The sequence below is a fragment of the Lacerta agilis genome, chromosome 2 (genome assembly GCF_009819535.1).
Source record: "Lacerta agilis isolate rLacAgi1 chromosome 2, rLacAgi1.pri, whole genome shotgun sequence".
Taxonomy (NCBI): Eukaryota; Metazoa; Chordata; class Lepidosauria; order Squamata; family Lacertidae; genus Lacerta; species Lacerta agilis.
The window spans coordinates 101,561,233-101,584,215 of record NC_046313.1 but is presented as its reverse complement, the minus strand read 5'-3'; the positions used below and the strand labels follow the sequence as shown (position 1 = coordinate 101,584,215).

Sequence of the window (22,983 nt, the reverse complement as noted above, 5' to 3'; positions counted from 1 at the left end):
GAGCTCATTCGTATCTACTATGACTGGCACGTCCCCGGCAGAAATCCTTTCTCAGCTTTTTTTTAGTGCAAGATCCTTTTTAGTGCAAGAGACCTAGCAACTGAATTTGGGACCGTTTGCATGCAGAGGGTAGACTCTACCACTGAGCTACAGCCTGCAGCACCGCCTTGCTCCAAGATTGCTGCAAATACTTGGGGGCCCATCACGGCGGCGGCAGGCCCTCGTCCTGCCCCTCCTCAGCCTTGCCTCCTCGGGCATCTTTCTATGGCACAATGTGGGCACTGCCACAAACAGTAACGGCAAGCTGAGCCTTTTCGGGTTGGGGGCTGGATTGGAGAGTGCCGTCTGAGCTGTCAGGCTGGCAGTGCCCTCCCGCCCTGTTCTCTCCCCACACGGCATCCTTCTTGCAGCCGGAAGAGTTCCTGGTGCCCGCCTGCCTCCCATTCCCATATGCTACACGCGGGAAAACAGGCGGCTACAGGAAATGGTGAGCGGGCGCTTGGTGTTCCTGGCACTACAGAACATGGGAACGGATGACTGGCTTGTGCTACGTTTGTGGTTGTCACAGAGTGGATGGCTGGCTGGCGGTACTATTTATCATGTGGCTGACACTAGAGGAGCCCAGCTACGGATTGGGGGCCACTACGTGAGTGGCACGTACTAGGCCGAGTCGAGGCAAAAGGCGCCCCATGGCTTTTTTGAAAGGAAAATGGGAGTCTTCCTGGGGAGAGCCGCCTTCTCCCACCTCCTCCGCAAAGAAACAGGCCGGTGCGCCTCAGGCAGGTTGGGATCCCGAGCTGTTTTTCACAGTTCAATGGTGTCGCTCGAGAGGCTGCGAGAATCCACCTGCTTGCTGAGGGCCAGGAAGCTCTTCCGGGCCTCGCGCTCTGAGTTTGGGGCGCTGCTGGAAGGGGCCGGGGGCAGTTCGTCTGGGAGCAGCTGGGCCTGGTTGGGCAGCTCCTCAGGGGGCAGGCTTTCTGGCGAGGACAGGCCGTGGCGCCAGGGGTTCCAGCTGAACTTGAGGGAGGCCCGGGAGAATGAGGTGCGGGAGAAGCTGTCGAAGGAGGTGTCCGTCGGGGGTTCGCTGGCCAGGCCGCGGCTCTGGGTGGTGAGCTCGCCCATGGAACTGGCACGGGCCAAACTGTAGAGGCAGTCGGGGTCGCTGCTGCGGCGTGGACGCGACAGCAGGGGCTGGGCGGTGTGGGAGAGCGTGGAGCAGTCGCCGCGCAGAGAAGAGCAGGAGTCCTGGCGGGCCAGGCGCGAAGGGAAGTGGAGGCTGGAGCGGAGGAAGATGGAGTCGCGCACCAGGTGCTCGCGGAAAAGCGCCTCATCGATGCTGCGGCTCAGGTTGATGGGCGACGGGGGCCGGAACTCCAGCTCCGCCAGGGAGAGGACCGAATCCCGCTCAAAGCAGATGCTGGTGTAGGAGCGGCCCATGATGGCCACGGCGGCGTTGGGGCACTTGGGGCTGTAGACGGGGCGTGCGGGTGATGGACTGGAGCCCTGGACACCCGCTGCCCGCAGCTCATTGCTGTCCTTGAGTGCCCAGAGGCGCCCGCTGCCACCCCCGGGAGGGTTCCGGATCAGGTTCTTGCTGATGTCGTTGTTGGGGACCTTTTCCAGGATGCCTCCGGCCCAGTCGTAGCAGTTGTTGGGGTACTCGGGAACCTCGGCCTTGCGGTAGGCGCAGAAGTAGCGTAGGAGCTTGGCCCAGCAGGAGTGCTCGGCCGAGCCGTAGCGCCAGCAGAGGGACTGCCAGGCGAGCAAGACGAGGGCAAAGGAGAGCACCAGCTCCACGATACGGAACCAGAACTGCACGAACCACCAGCCCCAGGTGAAGAGGTCCACCTGGCCCAGGAGGCCCGAGAGCCACAGCACCCCGTAGAACTGCAGCCCGCAGCACGGGAGGGCCAGCCCGCTGCTTGCCAGCAGCAGCCACGCCCCGCTCCAGACGCCCGGCTCCGGGGTGCCCTCAGCCGTCTCGGCCACGCTGCGCCGCAGCAGCCAGTAAACGAAGGCCGTGAAGGGCAGGAGGCAGATGCCAAGGGCGCAGGATAGGATGTGCAGCCCCACCGGCACAGCCGGGTGCAACGGAGGAGAGAACAAGTCGGCGGCCAGCAGGGCGGCGCTCTGCACGGACCCCAGCGCAGCCCAGAGCGGCAGGCTCTGCCACTTGGGGGGCAGGACCTCCAGGCGGGCCTGGCGGAAGAGGCGGAGGAGGAGCACAGCAAAAGTGGTGAGCAGCAGGGGGAAGGGCGCCGTGTAGAGGACCCTTACGGCGGCGGCCGGGAGGCGTTCCCTCGCGCCGTACGGGTCGGCCAGGAAGAAGGTGGTGCGCAGCAGCCCGAAGGCCAGCAGCAGGGCGCTGGCAGCTGCGACGTGCGGGAAGTGAGCCACCCGCAAGGCGAGGGAGCCCCCCAGGCAGGCCAAGCTCAGCAAGCTCAGCAGCAGGAAGAGCACGCCGGAGCCGTAGACGTGGAGCGCCCAGGCAAAGCTGAGCGTGCGCTCGAGGTCCCCCCAGCGGATCAAGGTCTGGTTAGGCAGCAGCTGGCTGCAGGCACTGCCAGGGCTGGGGCAGGGGGGGCTGGAGGCAGTGAGGACGGTGGGCAGGCTGGGCTGGGGGCGGGCCAGCTGGCGGTGCAGCACGACTCTCTGCGTGGTGACCCGGATCAGGCCACGGCGGGGGGTGTCCAGGAGGCGGGCAGACGTGGTGGTGGTGGTGCTGCTGCTGCTGCTCCGCTTAGCGGGACGGGTCCCAGCTGCATCTGTAAATGATAATGGAAAAATAGCATGATGGGGGTCAGAAAGGAAGAAGAAGAAGAAGAAGAGTTTGGATTTGATATCCCGCTTTTCACTACCCGAAGGAGTCTCCAAGCGGCTAACTCTCCTTTCCCCTCCTCCCCCACAACAAACACTCTGTGAGGTGAGTGGGGCTGAGAGACTTCAGAGAAGTGTGACTAGCCCAATGTCACCCAGCAGCTGCATGTGGAGGAGCGGAGACGCGAACCCGGTTCACCAGATTACGAGTCCACCGCTCTTAACCACTACACCACACTGGCTCTCCCCGAAAAGACCATTTTTGCAGAAATATATGCAGTGCAAAATCTGCATTTTTGTTCCTTTGTTAAAATCATTATTATGACACGCATACATGCGACTCTGTCCAGAATCGACATTTTCATCAAGGAGAGGGGGGGGAAAGGAGTAGCAAGTACGAGCTTCCCTCTCTTTCCAGCACGGTTGAAAGCATGTGGGCAAAGGATGCATTGTGAAGTCTAAGAAGCCGGAGGGGAGGATCAAATCAGATTTCCAGTCTTGGAAAGGCTCCGATGCCGCGCATAGTTCCTCCGCCCCTGCCTCTCCGCAGGACTAATAAAAGCAAATTATAAGATGTAAAAATAGCCAAAGATTGCTACTCTGCTTCATTTGCATGCTGTGCGCATAATGTACGGAGCCTGGCTTCCGGGCTGCAGAATTTGACGTAGTTCTTGGTTGTTGTTTTTTTAAAAGCACAGAATACACAGGAGCACATACTGAGTCAGACATCCGGTCCATCTAGTTCAGCATTGTTTGCACTGACTGGCAGCAGCTCTCCAGGATTTCGGGCAGGAGTCTCTCCAAACCTTACTGGAGATGCCAGGATTATTCACTACTCTTGCTAAGACTCCAGACCCCTTCCCTACTCAACGACACACACACACACACACACACACACACCCTGCCGGTGCAATGCTATTAAATCCTAATTTGTGCCCCCAGGAGTATGTGCTGTAATTGATTGATTTACTGTAGCGAAATGAGCAGTTCTCTCAAACGACACACAGTTTTGGACTGACTGGCCTTGCTATCCCCACTGACTGCTCTCTCCCAGGTCTCAGTCCGAGAGATATATCTTTCCCCGAGATGCTTTAACTACTAGACGTGCCAGGGATTGCAAGCTTTGCCCTTTGGCATGCCCGGCATGCGCTCTGCTACTGAGTCATCTATGCTGGAGGGGAGGAGGCACGAGATGACTATTTATTCCTCTCCCGAACTGGAGGCGACAGCAGCCAAATTAAGCTTCCTCTGCCATCTGCTCCAGGGGGCCTTCCCGACAGCAGGTGGGTGGCCCCGGCCCATTCATTACCCTCCTCCCGTTTCACCATCCTGCCACCTGGCAAGTTGCAGCAGAGCGAGCGAGAGAGAGGCGAGCAAGGCTGGCATGCAGGAAGCGGGACAACGATAACCGGCAACCATCTATGCTCATGACTGAACGGCACAGCTCTCCAAGCGTGGGTCCTTTTGTAGCCAAAATGGCACGCCGTCCACACACAACCGGGAGGCGTCAAGCCTGATTGGGGGAACGCTGGGGTTTGCAAATGCGCCCAAAAAGATATTTAGGAGAAAGAACCCTAATTGGTGGTGATTAGTGGTGAACCCCAAAAACCAGCCCAATGGGGACTGAACACACTCAGTGATTGTAAATGCTGACTCGGGCATCCCCAGACTCAGCCCTCCAGATGTTTTGGGACTACAACTCCCATCATCCCTAGCTAACAGGACCAGTGGTCAGGGATGGTGGGAATTGTAGTCCCAAAACATCTGGAGGGTCAAGTTTGGGGATGCCTGTGCTAACTGTTGGGAATGAGGAACTGAAAACTGGGATGGAGTATCCTAGAAAATAGCTCGGCTGAGGCTGGCATACCACACGCTGCAACATTTTGTTGCAGCTCTCCCGCTTGTAATAACTAGTAATTTTTCAGCCTGAAGATGAGCCCAGGGGAGGGGAGGGGAGGGGGTGATTAAGGAAGACTCAGTAGATCATTCAGAACTGGTAAGGCAGGCTAAGAGGCCACTGCTGAGATAAGCCTGGAGGATATTGCACTAGGGATCCAGAAATGACTGTGGAGGGACTTTGTTTTTCCAAGCTACACAGGAGGAAAGTAAAGAAGCTTCAGGACAGGCCACATGCAGAGAAGCCTACAGTTGTAAACAACTGACAAGCTATATGGGCTAAATGGAGAAAAGCCGCGGCTCAGCAGCAGAGCATCCTCTCGTTGTGCCAAACGTTCCCATATTCAGTCCCTGGCGTCCCCAGGAAAGGCTGAGAATATCCCCTGCCTGAAACCCAGTCGCCGCAGAAAATGCTGAGCTAGATGGAGCAAACAGTCTGACTCAGTAGGCAGCTTCCTCCGTCCCTAAGGTGCATCTGTTTTACAGGGATTATGCTGAGCGTGGTGGAAATTCTGAAACAAGAAGCACTAAAGCCAACTTAGTATGGAGGGAACAAGCAAAGGATCCAGAAATTGCAAATGCAACAGTTCCCCCACTGAGTACGGCGTAGTTGTTTTTTTAAAAATTTTATTTATTTTATTGAATTTATATGCCCACAGGTCTCAGTTCCACCCTACTTCTGAAGTCAGTGAGTCTGAGTGTGAACCACCTAATGGCAGATTTTTTTGAGGGGGTGGAATCTGCTGGCTTGCAATCTGGAGAACATCCATGCAACTTTAAATCCTCCGCTGCAAGTGAGAGACAAGGCAGCCAGACCTTCTTCGCTGTCTTTTCCCTGCCATCCATTCCCCAGTTTGCTGGAACTGATCCAGGCGTGAGTGGATCAGCAAAGCAGAGGAGCACTGGGGGGTGAGGTGGGGGGGGGAGAGATCAGGGGATAGGGAGGCAAAAACTGTGCCAAAGACAGAAACTGCCCGGCAGGAAAGGGGGGGGTGTCTGCGTGGAAAAGGTGTCAAATCACTATTTGTCCAAAAAAATGATGGGGGCAGTGCTGCTGGATCACCTTGGCTTCAGGAGAAAAGCATGGCCTACTATTGCACCCAAGGCAAGGGAAGGAAAGAAAGTGGGTAAGCAAGGGGGAGGTGGGAACTTCCTGAGTCAGGCCCTTCTACATCAGTAGGGACACGGGTGGCGCCGTGGTCTAAACCACTGAGCCTCTTGGGCTTGCCAATCGGAAGGTCGGCTGTTCGAATCCCTGCAACAGGGTGAGCTCCCATGGCTCTGTCGCAGCTCCTGCCAACCTAGCATTTTGGAAGCATAGCAGCACACGTAGATAAATAGGTACTACTGCGGCAGGAAGGTAAACGGCGTTTCCATGCGCTCTGGCTCTCGTCTTGGTGTCCCGTTGCGCCACAAGTGGTTTAGTCTTGCTGGCCACGTGACCCGGAAAGCTGTCTGTGGACAAACACCGGCTCCCTCGGCCTGAAAGTAAGATGAGCGCCGCAACCCCATAGTCACCTTTGACTGGACTTAACCATCCAGGGGTCCTTTATCTTTTCTTTCTTTCTTTTTTACCTCTACATCAGTATTGTCTACACCAGGGGTCGGCAAGGTGTACCTCACCTGGGCCAGTTCACTCCAGCGGAGATCCCTCCGTGGGCCGGATCGCGCATGCAGGCTGTCGCGATTTCTGGTGCCGGCGCCTGCGCAGATGCAATTTTCCGTATCTGAGCATACGCAGACGTGATTTCTGGCACCACGGAAGCGAGTCCCTGCGCTGCGCTGTGCCAATTTAGCACAGCGCATGGGGGGACTCGCCTCGGTTCGGGGGCAGCTCATGGGCCAGTTAAACGACCCCCATGGGCTGCTTGTGGCCCATGGGCCTTAGGTTGCCTACCCCTGGTCTACACTGACTGGCAGTGGCTACCCAGAGATCAAAACTGGGGCCAAGTTATGTTCCTGCCCTAGGGGAAAGTGGCAACTTTGGTCTCGCGCGATCCTCTCCTATAACGTGTTGTGGGCTCAGGGATCCGAGGCCTAGCCAAGGGAACGAAATAGCTCAGGGGCAAGAGGTCCTCTCTGGACCGGCACCCATCCTGCCTCGTCTTCACAGAGATATCGCCCTGGGAAGGAGCAGCCAGCGAGGAGGACAGCCAAGCTGGCGTAGTTAGCGCTAATCGGGTCCGGAGATTATCCTGATTAGAAATGGCACCGAGCTCAGATATAAACAGCACCCCCCGCTGCCTATGGAACAATCCATTTAGGGCAGAACTAGGTCCCTCACACGTCAGCCTTGCTTCTTCCCGGCCCACCCAAATCCTTCCTGGGCATCTGGGGCAGAATTCCAAATAGAGGCTCTAAACGGGTATCAGCCTTTGTCCCTGAGTTTGGAGGGGATTCCAAGTATCTGCCCAGAACCAGGGGGACGGGGGGAGCGTGTGTGCCTTGCCACTCTGCCCCTGAACTGACCACACAGCTGTATGTCTGGATGGGTGCCAGCACCCTGCACCTGCACCCCTAAGCACCCTGTACTTTCTGAACGCAGTCGAAGGTTCTCTTCCGAGCACCTTCGTTCTGGTGGGGCTGGTGACCATGAACACGAACCCACACCTGTCCAAGTATGGTGCTGAAAGGTCGAGTGGGCCAATTTTACCGCCCAAAGCGAAGTCCATTCCCATTCTACAGGGGAGAGACTGCTGGAAATAATTGAGGGAAAGTATTTCCACCTGTCTCGTGCCACCCCCCTCCCCCACCCTCCTGCCGCCCAGGCTGGGACCCTTAATAAGGCGGAGCTGCTGGTTAAGTATTTGCTTTTGTCCTTACATGCTACTGCGTGCCATTATCGGAAGGACAAATGCACTTACACACAAAAAGGAGTTTGCGAAGCAAATGGTCTGAGGTGGCTCGAGCAAGCAAGCCAAGTTACACAGGGTAAGCAGAGCTGTGGGTTTGATTGCCACCGTTCTGCAGAGCTCGCGTGTGGCTGCGGAAGGGGGTGCCGGCTGCAGCTTCTCCACTTTTTTTGTTTTTGAAAGTTTGTGGCTTGCAAATATATTGCTGGGAGTGCGTTTGGGCAGCGCCAGGCGAGAGCTCAAATAAATGCCAGAGAACTTGCTGAATGGGCAGAAGGCAGAACCTAGAATGGAGAAGGACTGCAGCTTCATACCGTACATTCAAAGCTACCTTATGCTGAGATGGGCCTACCTGGGCCAGGACTGTCCACCTGTGGACCTCCAGGTTTTGCTGAACTACACATCCCTGACCATTAACCGTGCCAGCTGGGTTGTGTTTAGAGCTGAACAGCCAACCTTAGCCTAAACCCATGGCTTTCTACAGGCAGTTTAACATGGAGCTGTGTCAGAAGCGGGATCTATTCTCTATTCAGGGAGCAGGACACCGGGTGAAGGCAAAGCCTTGAGTCTTAAGGCTGCTCGGCCATCCAGACACTCGTTGAGTGCCCTCACTGTCCTCCGTCCCCCCGCCGCCCACAGTCTAGGAGAAGCAGAATGAATTATGCAACGCAATAATAATAAATTTAATGCTAGTCAATTCAGCATATTTGCAACAGTGGCGGATTTAAAATCTGAAACGAAAGCCCAGCAGTAAGGCAATCCACCTCCTTCAATAACACATCCAATCTATTACTGCAATGTATTATGTATGGAGAACCGACAAGGTGCACAGCACTTTACGGAGCGAGATAAGCAAAAAAGAGAGGGCGAGGCAGGTCGTTACGCCAACAAGATTACACGTGAGACGGCGCAACCCCTATGCATGTCTGCTTAAAGCAAATCTCATCGAGATCAACGGAGCTTACTCCCAAGTAAGTCTGCAGCCTAAGTGTGGCATCCAAGCCATACTCAAAATGGACCTGTTGAAATATAGTTAACCACAACTAACTTAAATCCAGTGTTAAATTCTGTTCTGAGTGTGACTTTGTCAGCTACGAACCCCAAATTTCAAAAGTGGAGGGAGATTATAGAGGGAGGGGGAGAAAGGAAGGGAAGAGCAAAACGGCTAGGGGGGGGGGGCAAATAGGTGAGTAAATGAAGTTATATGTACTTATGGGCCAAAATGTGTACTATGTTGTTCATGGGGTTTTTCTTATAAAAAAAAGCAAATGGCAGCTGCGGGAGGGATATTCCGAAGGATTCCAGGGACACCCGGGCATCTCCGAACCTGAATTCAGTGCCACGGGATATGCTCGATCATGGAGGGATGATTTGAGGGGCCCTATTAGCAAACTCCTTGTTCAGAAGCAGTGTATCTCTCTCTAAAAAACAAAAGCCTTGCCAGGGAATCATAGTGCCTTCAAGCCCTGTTTGTGGCTTCTTGTTTGACCATGCTGGCTGAGACTGATGAGATTTGGAGTGCCACCTTGGCTACACAGGCATGGCCCACTGGATCCCGGCCTAGATGGTCTGATCCAGCAGGCCTCTTCTCACGTTCTTAGTAAACATGCTCGCTGCCCTGTTCTCACTCACCTGGGGGCTTGGTTTCCGGGCTGTTCCTCACCACAGAGGTGCCCTGTCCAGGAGTAATGGGCCCAACGTACGTGACAGGGACCTTGGGCATTACAGCCCCCCGGACTCGTTGGGGGTTAATATCAATCGCTCCCAAAATCCCTGAGGAGAAAAAGAGAGGAATAGGCTTTGGATGGATCCAGCAACTACACAGGTAGCTCTAAGCTCAGGCGAAAGGAAAACCCCACCATGTCAAACTGCTGCCTTGTTTTCTCCCAGAAGCATTGTTTTTATTATTACTGTTGTACTGTTAAATTTATATCCTGCATTTCCTCTCAAAGGAGATCAGGGCAGTAAACACAAAATAGTCAAAACCATTCGATTGATTTTTTAAAAAAGTCTAAAAACAATCACACGCCTTCATAGTTAATAATTTCAAGGTTGTCATCTAATGTCTGGATAAACTTTTTTTTTTAAATCCCTCCTGGATGTTAATGTTCCCCTTGGCAGCTGAAGAGATTATGAGGTGAGGAAAGTTATCCCACCCCAAGAGGACTGATTCCAATAGGGGTTCCAGGTAGCAGAAGAAGCCTTACTAAGTAGCTAAGGGTTCTTAGCCATACGCAAGAGTAGACCCATTGAAATTGATGGGCCTGGCTAAGTTGGGTCCATTGATTCCAGTGGGTCTGCCCTGAGTACAGCTGGCTACAACCATTTTGTTACTTTTCTGCTTGCGGTGAGCATCCGAAGTCGCTTACAATAACAATATTTTTTAAAAAATTATGTTAGCTATTTAACAACAAAATATATAGACCACTTAGTAGAATTAATAAACCTCTCAATGGTTCACGATATACACAGTGATCAAATAAAAATCCAGTGAGCACTCAGGGCTGATTTCCTTCAGAATGGATAGGTTTTATCTTCTTGCATTCCACGGGACTCTCAAGAGTCTCCTCCAGCACCATAATTCAAAAGCATCAATTCTTCGGCCTTCTTGATGGTCCAGCTCTCGCTTCCATACATCACTACTGGAAAAACCATAGCTTTAACTATACGAAGCTTAGTCGGTAAGCAGTCATAGCTTCCCCAAAAGAATTCTGGGAACTGTAGTCTGTTCAGGATGCTGAGAGTTGTCAAGAGACACCCCACACAAACCTATTCTCCTCCCAGAGTTCCCTGGGAATTCCCAGAGTTCCCTGGGAAGAGGGACTGATTGCTTAACCACTCTGCAATTGTAACTACAGGTCTCCTAACAACTCTCAGCGCCCTGAAAAGCGATGACAAACCTAGACAGCATCTTAAAAAGCAGAGACATCACCTTGCCGACAAAGGTCCGTATAGTTAAATCTATGGTTTTCCCAGTAGTGATGTATGGAAGTGAGAGCTGGACCATCAAGAAGGCTGATCGCCGAAGAATTGATGCTTTTGAATTATGGTGCTGGAGGAGACTCTTGAGAGTCCCATGGACTGCAAGAAGATCAAACCTATCCATTCTTAAGGAAATCAGCCCAGATCCTGAAGCTGAGGCTCCAATACTTTGGCCACCTCATGAGAAGAGATGACTCCCTGGAAAAGACCCTGATGTTAGGAAAGATTGAGGACACAAGGAGAAGGGGACGACAGAGGATGAGATGGTTGGACAGTGTTCTCGAAGCTACTAACATGAGTTTGGCCAAACTGCGGGAGGCAGTGGAAGACAGGAGTGCCTGGCATGCTCTGGTCCATGGCGTCACGAAGAGTCGGACACGACTAAACGACAACAAAGTGGTACTATACTGCTCTAAGCATATGGTGTGAATGTAGCCTTAAGAGAGAGCAAATTGGTCTATTTACCAATGGTTCCCAATTAGCTAAGCACTACGGAATCCCCGTTTTTCAGAAGCCAAGCCACGGACCCCATACTTTTGAAAATTTTTATATTGCTATGGTAATCTTTGTTATGTGAATGTTGTGATGAACCCCCTGGGTGTGTTACACGGCTCCCCCCCCCCCCACAGACCACCAGTTGAGAAGCACTTGGCTATTAGTGTGACCAGAAAGGGGGGTGTATTGCTAGTAAGATTGTAACCCAAAGTAGAAACAACTTAAAACCTACCTGGGGTCGCTGACCCGCCAAGAGAGTGAGTATTTTCCGTTCTGGCCACTTCCCAAAGTCCTGTTTGCTGCGTTGTGTGGACAATCAGGCTCCAGTGGGTGCTTCCTTGGTGCGTAACTGGCCCCTGGGGGGTCCCTGCTATGTCCCCTGCCGGTGAAGAGGTGGAAGGGCTCGGGAAGACCTCCGAGGCTGGCTGAGGGGAGCTTGCGGAGGCCAGGGCCCCATCCAGTGGGATGGCTGTACCAGGCCGGGAGACAGAAGCAACAAGCACAGTGTCCCTCCCCTGCCCAAGCGGGCTCTGGGTGTATCCAGCCGCCTGTGTGGGTCTAAAAGGAGTGGTGGAGAGCTCCTCCCGTCCCTGCGGGCCCCCATAAGTCCGTGTGCTCCTGTACGAAGCCATATATTTGACGGTGGTCTGGTTTGGGCCCACCAGCTCCTGCTGTGGACCCCCGCTTCCCAGCTGTCCCATGGCACTATCGCCCCTCGGGCCGGTACGCTCGGTTGCCATCCACTTTACATGGGACCCGTCAGCAGGTAACGTCACCAATGGGATGGTGGACACGGTAGGCTTGGGGCCTAGTGTGGTTGCCATGGAGATATCTTTGAGCACCGCCTGGTGGCGGCTGTGTGTGGTCTCGTCCTGGGAGGCAGGTAAATCCGAGGCCTCGACCCCAGATGAGGTTGGCAGGGAGTCCATCCCAGGAGTGGCCACGCTTGCAGCACCAGGGACTGAGAGAGAAGTCCCATTATTTCCCTGCTCTGGGCTTATTTCCACAGGTGCATGGCCAGTGGTCACCTCAGGCTCTGTTTGAACGCTGGAAAGCCCCACTGTTGACGGAGTGAAGCCCTCCGCCTGAGGAAGCCCCTGCACGGTGAGGCGGGGAGCCAAGCTCCCTTCAGAAGCCCTAGCGGGTGTCCTCAAGCCAGAACGGGTCACTGGAAGGAAGTCAAAGGGCACCCGGGGTATTGGAGTCCCGGGATGTCTTGTGGGATTCGCCCCATCCCAAATCTCACTGCTCGGCTCCCCATCACCACTGGAGATCTCATGGGCAAAGGGGTCTGAACGGGTTGGTGATATGCTTGGGAGAAGCTCTTGGGAGGGTCCATTCAGCGGAGGCAGCCGTGGGGCAGAACTCAAGGGAGGGTCCCAGGTGGGGTTCTTTGGGGTGGGGAGGCGGGATGCCTGTTGTACGGCTGGCAGGAGCAGGCTCCAGGCCAGGAAGAGTCCCACGGAGGCCATCGCTGCGACGTGAGGCAGCCCGCATCCAGCGTCGTCACAGCTTCTCAGGCTTCACCCTGCGGGACAGAGACACGGGTGAGGAAGGCGGCTGGCTGTCGCAAGCGAGGAACGGGAGCGAAAAAAACGACAGCAAGGGAAGCAAGCGAGTGAGCTTGGTGACAAACGGCTGTGATGGGCAAAGCGGGGTTAAGCCAGGGGACTGAGAAACACTGTGGAGCGAAAAAGCGGCAACATGAACGGAACGCCAAGCTGGGTGTACGGAGAGCCGCAGGCGGGAACGAGTGAACAGCTGTGCATGGCACATGGATGCAAACATGAAGCTGGTCACATGTATAGGCAACTCGTCTCTCCCAATGCCGAGAGGCTGCTTCTCCGGCATACAGCTGCAGTGTGTATCTCCTCCCCTCCCACTGCCGGTTTTGGAGGGACCTCAGATGGCAGCAGCCCAACCCCCCCTTTCTCAACTCTGGGCTTTGCCACTGCATCTCTTGAGCCAGAGGAGGCATGACAAGGCAGCTGCCCCATCTGAAAAGAAAAATAATGGCGGTCTCATTCTGGGGCTGGTGGGGTTCTTGTGCCCTGCAACATCCTTATAGGATTACGGCCATCTTCTGCCTCTCGTTGCCATTTGGGCACAATAGCAAAACCTTAGGGAGTAAGGGGGCTTATGTAAGCAGCTGCCTGGTCCATGCAACCCAATATTGCGCACCCCAGCAGGCAGCAGCTCCCCAGGGCTACCAAGGCCTTTTCTGCTCTTGTTAAAGATCCTTTAACTGGAAATGCCAGGAATTGAACCTGGGACCACCTGCAAGGCATACCTCTCGAAAAATGCAGGCGATCAGCTGGCCTACAAAAGCAAAACACGTCCTATTCCTGGGAGCTGTGTGGCTCAATAACTAAGCCCTGCAGAGCACCTACTCCCTGCAGCTCATGCAAGTTCACCTTGGGAGCCTGGCTCCCGGTCTATTGCAGCTTGAGGATGGGGATGCTCAGACCAAACTAGCAGATCCCTGCACCCCTGATTGGAGCCAGGAATCCTGCAGCACTTTAACCCTTCCCAGGCCTGGCAGCAAAGAGCTGCATGATTTGGAATGCCTTGCATTCCTGTCCCACCCCCGGACAACCCAAACCACCATACCTTGGTAAAAGGCACTTGACTATCCCCAAACAGTTTTTTCACCACACTGCAGCACCCTAGCTATCACAAGCCATTGATATATAACAGAGGCAGCATGGCTCAACAGGCAGAGACTCCAAATTCCCACTTTTAAGTCAAAGGCTCACTGTGCAGACCCTGAGCAAGTTTCTGCCTCTCCGCCTCAGTTACTCCCGGCTGTAAAATGGGAGCAATAAATGCCCACCGCATTGATTTGCTGCAAGACAAGTGCTATATCCACGATGATGATAAAAAGACCAGGCTGCACCGCCGTTTACATCTCCCAACAATTCACCCACCTCCCTGTCATGTGCTTCATGCTGCCGTCCCATTAACATCCTACCAAGCAGCCGAGGGATCCAGCCTCTCCTCAGAATAGGCATTTCCCCTCTTCCCATGAGCTGAAGGACACAGGAATGCTGCACAAGGGAACACAAGACACACACCTCAGCCTGGGGTTCTTCGTGCAAATCTGCCCCCAGCCTGGGTGCTGTTGGGGAAGGGCCCAAGCTCAGTGGTACTAGAGCATCTGCTCTGCATGCCAAAGTATCCAGCTTCAATCCCCTCCGCCATCTCCATGTAAAGGCTGGAAAGGGGTGCCTGCAAAGTGGCCACCAGCCAGTGTGGACAATACTGAGCTGGATGCAACACCGGTCTGATTCAGTATAAGGAAGCTTCCCAGCCAGGTCCCATTGCCGAGATCCTCAATGGCCACCGGTTCTTCTGGCAGGGCAGTCACACTTACCATAAGCCTGGAGGTGGGTGCGTGATCTTTGCAAAAGGTGCCGTATGAGGGGGGGGCAAAGCAGCGGGCAGTGCAAAGGCTTCTTGCTCACACAGCATCCAAGCCGGGGAGTTGCCAGGCTGTCTCGGCGTCCAAGGTCAGTAATGCGCAGGGTGTGCCAGGCGTCCAAACTTTAATGATCCTCCATTAAACGCCTTGCTAGGTGCCAGGAAGAGTGCCCTCCCGGGTGTCTGTGGGTGCCTATTGAGGAGGACGGCTCTTTCCCTCCAACCCGCCCCCCCCCCACCCCCGTCCCGCCTTCCACCAAGCCTGGATGGAAATGCACAAAACACAACGCGCAGAGAGAGGCACACACACGAACATTCATGCACAAACGCGCGCAGGTTTCTCACCTCGGGCTCCTCCTGGCGCCGCTGCCCCGCGCTGCCCCGCATCGCTTGGGCAGGAGCCGAGGGTGGGGTGTCCTAGATGCGCCCAAAGCTCCTCCTCCTCCTCGTCGTCTCTTCTCCTCTGCTCAGGTCGCCCGCGCGGCCAGCTCCGCTCTTGCCGGCATCGTCGCGGGGAGCAGAAAAACGAGCAAGCAACAAGGCGCGCTCCAGCAGCGTCCCCGCGCGGGGAACAGCAGAGCCTCTTCCTCCCCCCCCCCCAAACACCCACCCCGCAAGCCCCAAATAGCCACAGCATCGAGCTCGGCCAGCATGCATTAGGAAGGGGGCGCAGGAGGAGGATGAGCCGCCGCTGCCCCGTCCTTTCCCCTCCCTCCACGATCCTTGTGGCAGGATTCGCACTCGGTGCCAAGGGATCCGTGCACACCCGGGATGGAGAAGGCCGGCGGGTGGCTCGTGTCCCCGACCCACTTCCCTGCTTCTTCCACTTTGCCCAACCAAAGGTGCTGCAGGAAGTGAGCCAACAAAAGGCCAAGGTGCTGCGGCGGCACAGTCACGTGCAGCAGTAGCAGCAAACCCGGGACGCAGCCAGCGCAGCTTCTGCCGGGCCGGGCAAGCAGCGCTCACGCTCAGCTAATAGGGCTCAAGGATCGCGGAGCGGGAGCCGGGAGAGAGAGGCCCGCTCCGCCCCCCCTCCCCCCATCCACCAAACTCTTCCCGCTCCACTGCGCCCTTGCCCCCCCCACCATGTGGTTGCGCCCACCTTGCAGACCCCCGCCGTCAAGACGCTTGGGATCCGTGGTATTAGTTTCTAAAATGTGATAGGTTCTTAGGAGGATCACCTCCCTCCCATGTGAGTCATTCTACACTCTGCACATGCACTCGCGCACTGCTCCGCGTTTCCTTTCCCGGAGGATCTGGCTCCAACGTTAAGGACTCAACAAGTGTTTGTATGTTCCAAACCGCCCTGTGATCCTCTGATGAAGGGTGGTATTATATAAATTTAATAAATAGAATAAATGAAAAGTAAATAAACAACAGAAAGGGGCCTTTCTGGAAGCTCGGGTCCCGGTTCCAGGTGGCTACGTGGGGAAGGTCACTTTGAACATGCTCAGAAGTACTCATCTCCACATTTTGAAAATGCTTTGCCAGATCAAGGCAGCCAAAGCCCCATCAGCAGTGAGCCAGGCGCCCTCAAGAAGCTAACATGCTCATTTCCTCCCCAAGTGGTGTGCTCCTCCTGGTGTCTGTTAACCAAGACACATCGACTCCTGCAGCCAAGCTGGTGCCAAACATATTGCTCTGCTTTCCTTTGGGCCACATCAGTGAGGCCAAGGGGTGGGTGGGTCTTGTCACTTGGGTAGCCCAGGGCAACCATACACACCGCCCCCCGGCAAGTCACTTCTGTGCTGCTAATGTAGCAAAAACCATGCAGGAGGCTGGATTCTCCAGCGGTTTGACCTCACTCCTGTTGGCGCACTCCTCCGTTGTCTCTCAAGACAGACAGATGCCAACAACAGCATGCCGCATTTAGTCAGGTATACTCTCTCTAAACATGGAGGTTCCATTTTGCCATCGTGCCTAGTAAGCCATCGACAGACTTGTGCTCCACAAATCCAATAATTTGCCTGTTTGTTTTAAGCCATCTAACTCCACAACTGGTTTCTTTATTTCATACTATCTATCTATCTACATATATATATATATATGAAAAATATAATAGAAAACCTTTCAAAGCAGTTGACAAAAGAGAGAGAGAGAGAGAGTAGGAACATTCCCCACAATGGAAAAACCAACCAGTATCCACAATGACTGAAAGACTGAATGTTGGTGCAGTTTCAAGGTCAGCGGTGGGAATCCTGTGGGTGCGAAGAAGTAAAAGGTAGAGTGTCTGCCGTTTGCCCCAAATTCCCTGGTTCAATCCTGGGAGTGTGTAGGAAGGGATGGGGGGGGAGACATCCGCCTGAAACTCTGGAGAGCTGCTGCTGCTGCTGCTGCTGCCAGTCAGTGTGGACAATACTGAGCTAGATGGACTTCCTGTGTTCCCAAGAGTGGCTTTGCCCTGGTACTTAATAATTATATATTCCATATTCCAGGGCTGCCTATGCTCTGTAGAAGAAGCACATTCCCCTCTCCTCCCTGCTGCAACTCAGTTTTCATGTGCGCCGCCCCCGCCCCCCCCCCCGATCAAGCACCCATTTATTTATTAAAAGTATTTATTTTAAAGCCAGCTTTCATCTCCGCAGATACCCAGACCTGCAGACAGAAAGCATGGCTTAGATCACTATTGTAAAAAAAAAAAAAGGAGTGAACACTGACAATCAGACCAAAACAAAAAAACAAACAACAAAAACAGGCGCCATCATAAACAAATAGGAACACATTTCTAAAAGCCAGGAAGCATTTATGCCTGACTCCTTTCTAGTTGCTGCAGCCTGTGTAAGAAGGCATTGCTGTCCCCAAAGAAGAAGAAGAGTTTGGATTTGATATCCCGCTTTTCACTACCCGAAGGAGTCTCAAAGCGGCTAACATTCTCCTTTCCCTTCCTCCCCCACAACAAACACTCTGTGAGGTGAGTGGGGCTGAGAGACTTCAGAGAAGTGTGACTAGCCCAAGGTCACCCAGCAGCTGCATGTGGAGGAGCGGAGACACGAACCCGGTCCACCAGATTACCAGTCCACCGCTCTTAACCACTACACCACACTGGCTCTGTGGTTTTCCTGGGCTACCCAAGTGACAAGACCCACCCACCCCTTGGCCTCACTGATGTGGCCCAGATGCGCCGGTGAAAGAGGTTCTTATTTATCCAGACACTTCGCTCTTTATTGGTGTTCATCTTTTAGCTGGGTGGGGTAGGGTGTGTTCTTACGTTACTGCAAGGTGAGCAATTCTAGTTAATCTATTTTTAAATCTTTTGATGTATTCTAGTTTGAAATTAATATGCTTTTTCTATTAAAAAAACAACAGGAGGCAACTTTGAGGCAATTGTTTTTTGCAGTACGCGACAAATAAGGATTAATAACAATAATAATAGCTAAGTTGACTAACTCCCGTAATTGTAACAACAGTGCGCTGAACTGACTGCCTCCATTTTTTTAAAATGTCACCCTTGAAGTAAACATGCCAATTGCCTGATATGCCTCTCACACAAACACCCTCTCTCTCTCACACACACACACACACATATACACACACACACAGACATATGTGGTCTGCTATTTCCACCTGGAAAAGATTTGCATTAGTTTCACTGAGTCACATCCACACCATCCCTAAAAAACACATTTATCCCACTTTAATAGTCATTGTTGTTGTTGTTCAGTCGTTCAGTCGTGTCCGACTCTTCGTGACCCCATGGACCAGAGCATGCCAGGCACGCCTATCCTTCACTGCCTCTTGCAGTTTGGCCAAACTCATGCCAGTCGCTTCGAGAACACTGTCCAACCATCTCATCCTCTGTCGTCCCCTTTTCCTTGTGCCCTCCATCTTTCCCAACATCAGGGTCTTTTCCAGGGAGTCTTCTCTTCTCATGAGGTGGCCAAAGTACTGGAGCCTCAACTTCAGGATCTGTCCTTCCAGTGAGCACTCAGGGCCGATTTCCTTGAGAATGGATAGGTTTGATCTTCTTGCAGTCCATGGGACTCTCAAGAGTCTCCTCCAGCACCATAATTCAAAAGCATCAATTCTTCGGCGATCAGCCTTCTTGATGGTCCAGCTCTCACTTCCGTTTAACTATACGGACCTTTGTCGGCAAGGTGATGTCTCTGTTTTTTAAGATGCTGTCTAGGTTTGTCATTGCTTTTCTCCCAAGAAGCAGGCGTCTTCTAATTTCGTGACATCTGCAGTGATCATGGAACCCAAGATAGTCATTGCTTCCCCCCAAAGATTCCTGGGAACTGTAGTCCATGCCTCACAGAGCTAACCTTTAACTCACTGTTAAAAGTGCTTTAAGTATGTTTTAAATGTATGGGGTGGGTGGGTGTGGTTCGGCCCGCTAAGGGGAATAGTACAGAGGGACGGTGTTTCAGCAGGAGAACCAGTGCAATGTAGGAGCTATAGTGTCTGACTAGGACCTGGGAGACCAGGGTTCAAATCCCTACTCAGCTATGAAACACTGGCTCCTTAATCATCATTCTGGTGCAAAGTGGAGGAGGCCAGTAGGGGGCTATGCTTCTCCATAAACACAGCTTCCTGGGAAGCGACTCTGCAAGCAGGAAGTGGTGTCCCCTGGCTCGAAGCACGACTGCTGTAGCCGCACTGGGACCCTGGGCTAAGTCAGAACAGTGCCAGCCCTATCATTAGGCAACGTTGGGCAGCCATCTCAGGCAGCAGCTGTGGGGGTGTATGTAGGAAGGGCAGCACCAACATAGGACTGTTATTTGCGAGCACATTCCCTTCTGTTGGACCACAGAGGAGCGCGCACCCTGCACCCTTTGAACCAGCCTGCTACCCACAGATATGATAGAGCAGGGGCCCCCAAACTAAGGCCTGTGGGCCAGATGCGGCCCTATCGCCTTCTCAATCCGGCCCACGGACATCCAGGAATCAGCGTGTTTTTACATGAGTAGAATGTGTCCTTTTATTTAAAATGCATCTCGGTTATTTGTGGGGCATAGGAATTTGTTCATATTTTTTTTCAAAATATAGTCTGCCCCCCCAAGGTCTGAGAGACAGTGGACCGGCCCCTGTGATAGAGGGTGTTGTTTGCTGACCCCTGTGGCAGAGGGTGTTGTTCTTCTGTCTCCAGCGCTGAAGTGAGTTTCAGCCAGAACGTAAAAAGATGCCTAAAACCAAAGCAAGCCCCTCGGTCCATCTAGTGCAGCACTGCCTGCACTGAGGCCTCATCCAGGCTTGTGCTTGTCCTGTCCACGGGTCTGAGACGTTTTGCCTTTGTCCTGCTGTCCCCCCCCCCCGAAAGCCCACTCTTTAGCGCTAAATCAAAACAACAGTCAATCCGGAGAAAACGTGATTGGCATTTGCACCAATTCAGCGGTAAAGATCAGGTTTTGTGGGATGTGATTCATGACAAGCAGTCAAGTACAACATTCCCTGTAATGCTAGAGAAGACATGCGAGGGAATGTTTGGTCCGGCCAGTCGAAACTTCCTGTTCCTCCTGGCTGGAGCATCCTTCCTTTTGCATGTGATAGAAGGTGGGCATGATCTAACCTGTCCAGGTAACAAAAGGACAAGTCACCAGCACCCTTCTCTCTTTTTGACTTCCTTCTTCGTTTGACCAGCTTTTAGCTAGGACTGCTCTGCTAGCTCTCAGCTTTTAGCTAGGACTGCTCAGCTAGCAGAAGCACTGGGATTATTCCCCCATGGGTAGATCCACATGTACATATTTGTAACTTAAGTCTGCCTTCAGGAATCCAACTGTGAACTGATGTGAGTAAACTTCTTTTATTGACTTTGAATAAGATTGTGGCGTATTTATTCTTTGAAGAGGGATTCAAGGGAATTTACCAGGAACGTACAATTCAATCTGAGACAGATTGAATTGTATAATAGTGAGAGGCTCACACGAGCCTGCAACCAGCTAATCTGCTGTGCATGTAAAAGGGGAATGTAATGCAGCTACATAAAGGAACTTGCTAGTGCAAGTTAGGAAGGATGTTAATAAACAATAAATCCTCTCCTGCCAGCCTGAACATTCCCACAAGGTTTACAGTGGTACCTCTGGTTACGTACTTAATTCGTTCCGCAGGTCCGTTCTTAACCTGAAACTGTTCTTAACCTGAAGCACCACTTTAACTAATGGGACCTCCCGCTGCCGCTGCGCCGCCAGAGCACAATTTCTGTTCTTATCCTGAAGCAAAGTTCTTAACCTGAAGCGTTATTTCTGGGTTAGCGGAGTATGTAACCTGAAGCGTATGTAACCCGAGGTACCACTGTACTTGAAAGGGCAAGTTCGGATGAGCCGAGACCTTCTGCATTTGAGGCAGATGCTGTACGGCTAAGCTACAGCCCTCTCCCTGAGCGGCAGCTCATCCCATACATTGGCTTACATGGGCTTTTACTTAAATTGGTCTGTAAGTAATGGAAAGGCGAAGACTGCAGCAGGGCGAAGGCTCGCTCGTCAGATTGCTGCCCTGCAGTCCGTCCTGAGTTAGCAGGCATCCGGACGTGGCAGCACAAACACAGCTGGGCCTCGTTCACACAAACAACCTGATAAAACTGCTCCTGGACCAAACATACCCCTCGGGACTGCAGGTGGGGGAAATCGCATTATTGTGAACACTCCTCCATATTTAAAGCACGTAACAAAACTGCCGGATTTGGGAGAAGGCCGCTTAGCGGTGCCCGGGAACAGTTTCACTAGGTCATCTATTATTTGTCACACGGGCTAAGCCCCAGAGGTGCTTGGTCAGGGGAAAAAGCCAGCGATGCCGCCAGGACAGGACTTTGGGGGCAGAAATCCAGGACCGCAAACAGCACAATGAACAGGGAGAAGGGCTTCCATCAATACAGCAGGGCTTTCTTTTACCACATATTGAAGCAAATGACATAATACACATCACTATGTGAAAGCGGAGGGATGCCAGGCCATTGAAATTAGAGCCTAGAGTTACTGAAATGCAGCACACAAAAACACACACACAAAAACACCCATTTGGGGATATTAAAGCCGCAATCTTGGGGAGGAGAAGGATTTGACCTCTTGTCCTCCGTAATCAATCTACTGTTTCTGCTGTCTAGGACAAATAAGAATTCTCTCAAAATGTCTGCCCAACTCCGTTCTGCAGCTAGATCTGAACAGGCACAGGGTCCCAAATTCCCCATCCTGGAGTGCCTCCAGACAACCTGTTTGCTAAGCCAGTGTTTTTCAGATGTTGCCTGGTGTGCAGTGGGAAAAATTGAAAAATTACTTTATATATAGTCAATATAGGCACAGAGTTAAATTTTTTAACATTTTCTAATGGTGGTGTGCCTCGTGATTTTTTTCATGAAACAAGTGTGCCTTTGCCCAAAAAAGGTTGAAAAACACTGTGCTAAGTAAGCATTTGTCCTGACTTGTTTGCAGGGCAATTAGGTGAGAGGTTGGCTGTTTAATGAGCATTCGTTCTGATTTGTTTGCAAGGACGGCATTGCATCGAAAGCAAGTTTTGTTGTCCCCTATGCTTTCCCCCGTGTTCTGGTGTGGGCCTTATTGCTTGGACGGGTAGAGACAGGATCCTTCAAGGCACCTTAAGGCCAGAAGCCCCATTTTGCCAATGGATGCCTCTTGCTTCCATTGTTTCATGACACAGCAGTTTCCTCCAGCTCCTCCTGATCCTTTCCCCAGTGCAGCTCCTCCTCCTCCTACCCTTCCAATTTTATTCATGCGCCGCTGATTAACAAGGCAGCGGCTAAATATAACCTGTTCCCAGGCTATGGGTGCTTAATCCAGGAGGATTAGAGGGGGAAGGGAGCTGGCTGCCAATAGGAGGTCAGGTTGTGTGTGAATGGGCTGAAGAAAATCAAAACAGTGGTTTGAAGCTGGGGCTGGTGTGTGGGATGATGGAAGAGAAGCAGAAAAACTCCCAACGCAATTGTCTTGCAAACGCTGTGAGCATATAATGATAAAAAAGTGGATTGCACTGCAAACATTGCTTGCTTGCTTGCTAGCTTGCTTGCTTGCAGGATCATAGAATCATAGAGTTGCAAGAGACCACAAGGGCCATCCAGTCCAACCCCCTGCCAAGCAGGAAACACCATCAAAGCATTCCTGACAGACGGCTGTCAAGCCTCCGCTTAAAGACCTCCAAAGAAGGAGACTCCACCACACTCCTTGGCAGAAAATTCCAAGAAAGACAGGGAAGTCACATCATACTTCCAAAGCACACTTATATCTCTTAAGAGCCATGCCCCCCCAGAGAACCCTGGGAAATGTAGTTTGTTAAGGGTTCTGAGAGTTGTTAGGAGACCCCCCCCTCACAGAGCTAGACCCTTAACAAACTACAGCTTGGGTACTTTGCACCTGGACGTGGGGGGTGGCAGGGGGTGAAGGGCAACATCTGCTGTGCCTCAGGCAGCAAAATGGAAGCAGGCACCTAAAACGATGGAAGGAACAAGCTCCATTTGTGGGGGGGGGGGGTAGTAGAGAGGCAGCCTCTGTTGAATATACTTTATTCGGTCAGAGACCAGCCTCTCTCTCTGGCCACCTCCTGACGGCTGCCCTCCCTTTCATTTTAAAGTAGGCAG

General features: G+C 52.7%; 1 protein-coding gene across 1 annotated transcript; it reads right to left on the bottom strand.

The window, feature by feature from the left end:
* Window positions 1-14,983, bottom strand: PRRT3 (proline rich transmembrane protein 3). Its single transcript, XM_033141402.1, has 4 exons — window positions 14,808-14,983; window positions 11,275-12,570; window positions 9,198-9,338; window positions 1-2,765 (listed from the first exon to the last, which is right to left on the bottom strand). Exons 2-4 carry the CDS (start codon window positions 12,512-12,514, stop codon window positions 805-807), a joined length of 3,342 nt encoding a protein of 1,113 aa, XP_032997293.1. The 5' UTR covers window positions 12,515-12,570; window positions 14,808-14,983; the 3' UTR covers window positions 1-804.
* Between the last annotated feature and the right edge of the window lie 8,000 nt (window positions 14,984-22,983).

Bases quoted from the DNA above. Each gene is read 5' to 3' on its own strand.
- PRRT3 (XM_033141402.1), bottom strand. From the start codon at position 12,514: ATGGCCTCCGTGGGACTCTTCCTGGCCTGGAGCCTGCTCCTGCCAGCC. The intron at 9,339-11,274 runs GTAGGTTTTAAG...TTTTCTCCTCAG, and splicing joins TGGCGGGTCAGCGACCCCAG to GGATTTTGGGAGCGATTGAT. The intron at 2,766-9,197 runs GTGAGTGAGAAC...TATCATTTACAG, and splicing joins CCCGGAAACCAAGCCCCCAG to ATGCAGCTGGGACCCGTCCC.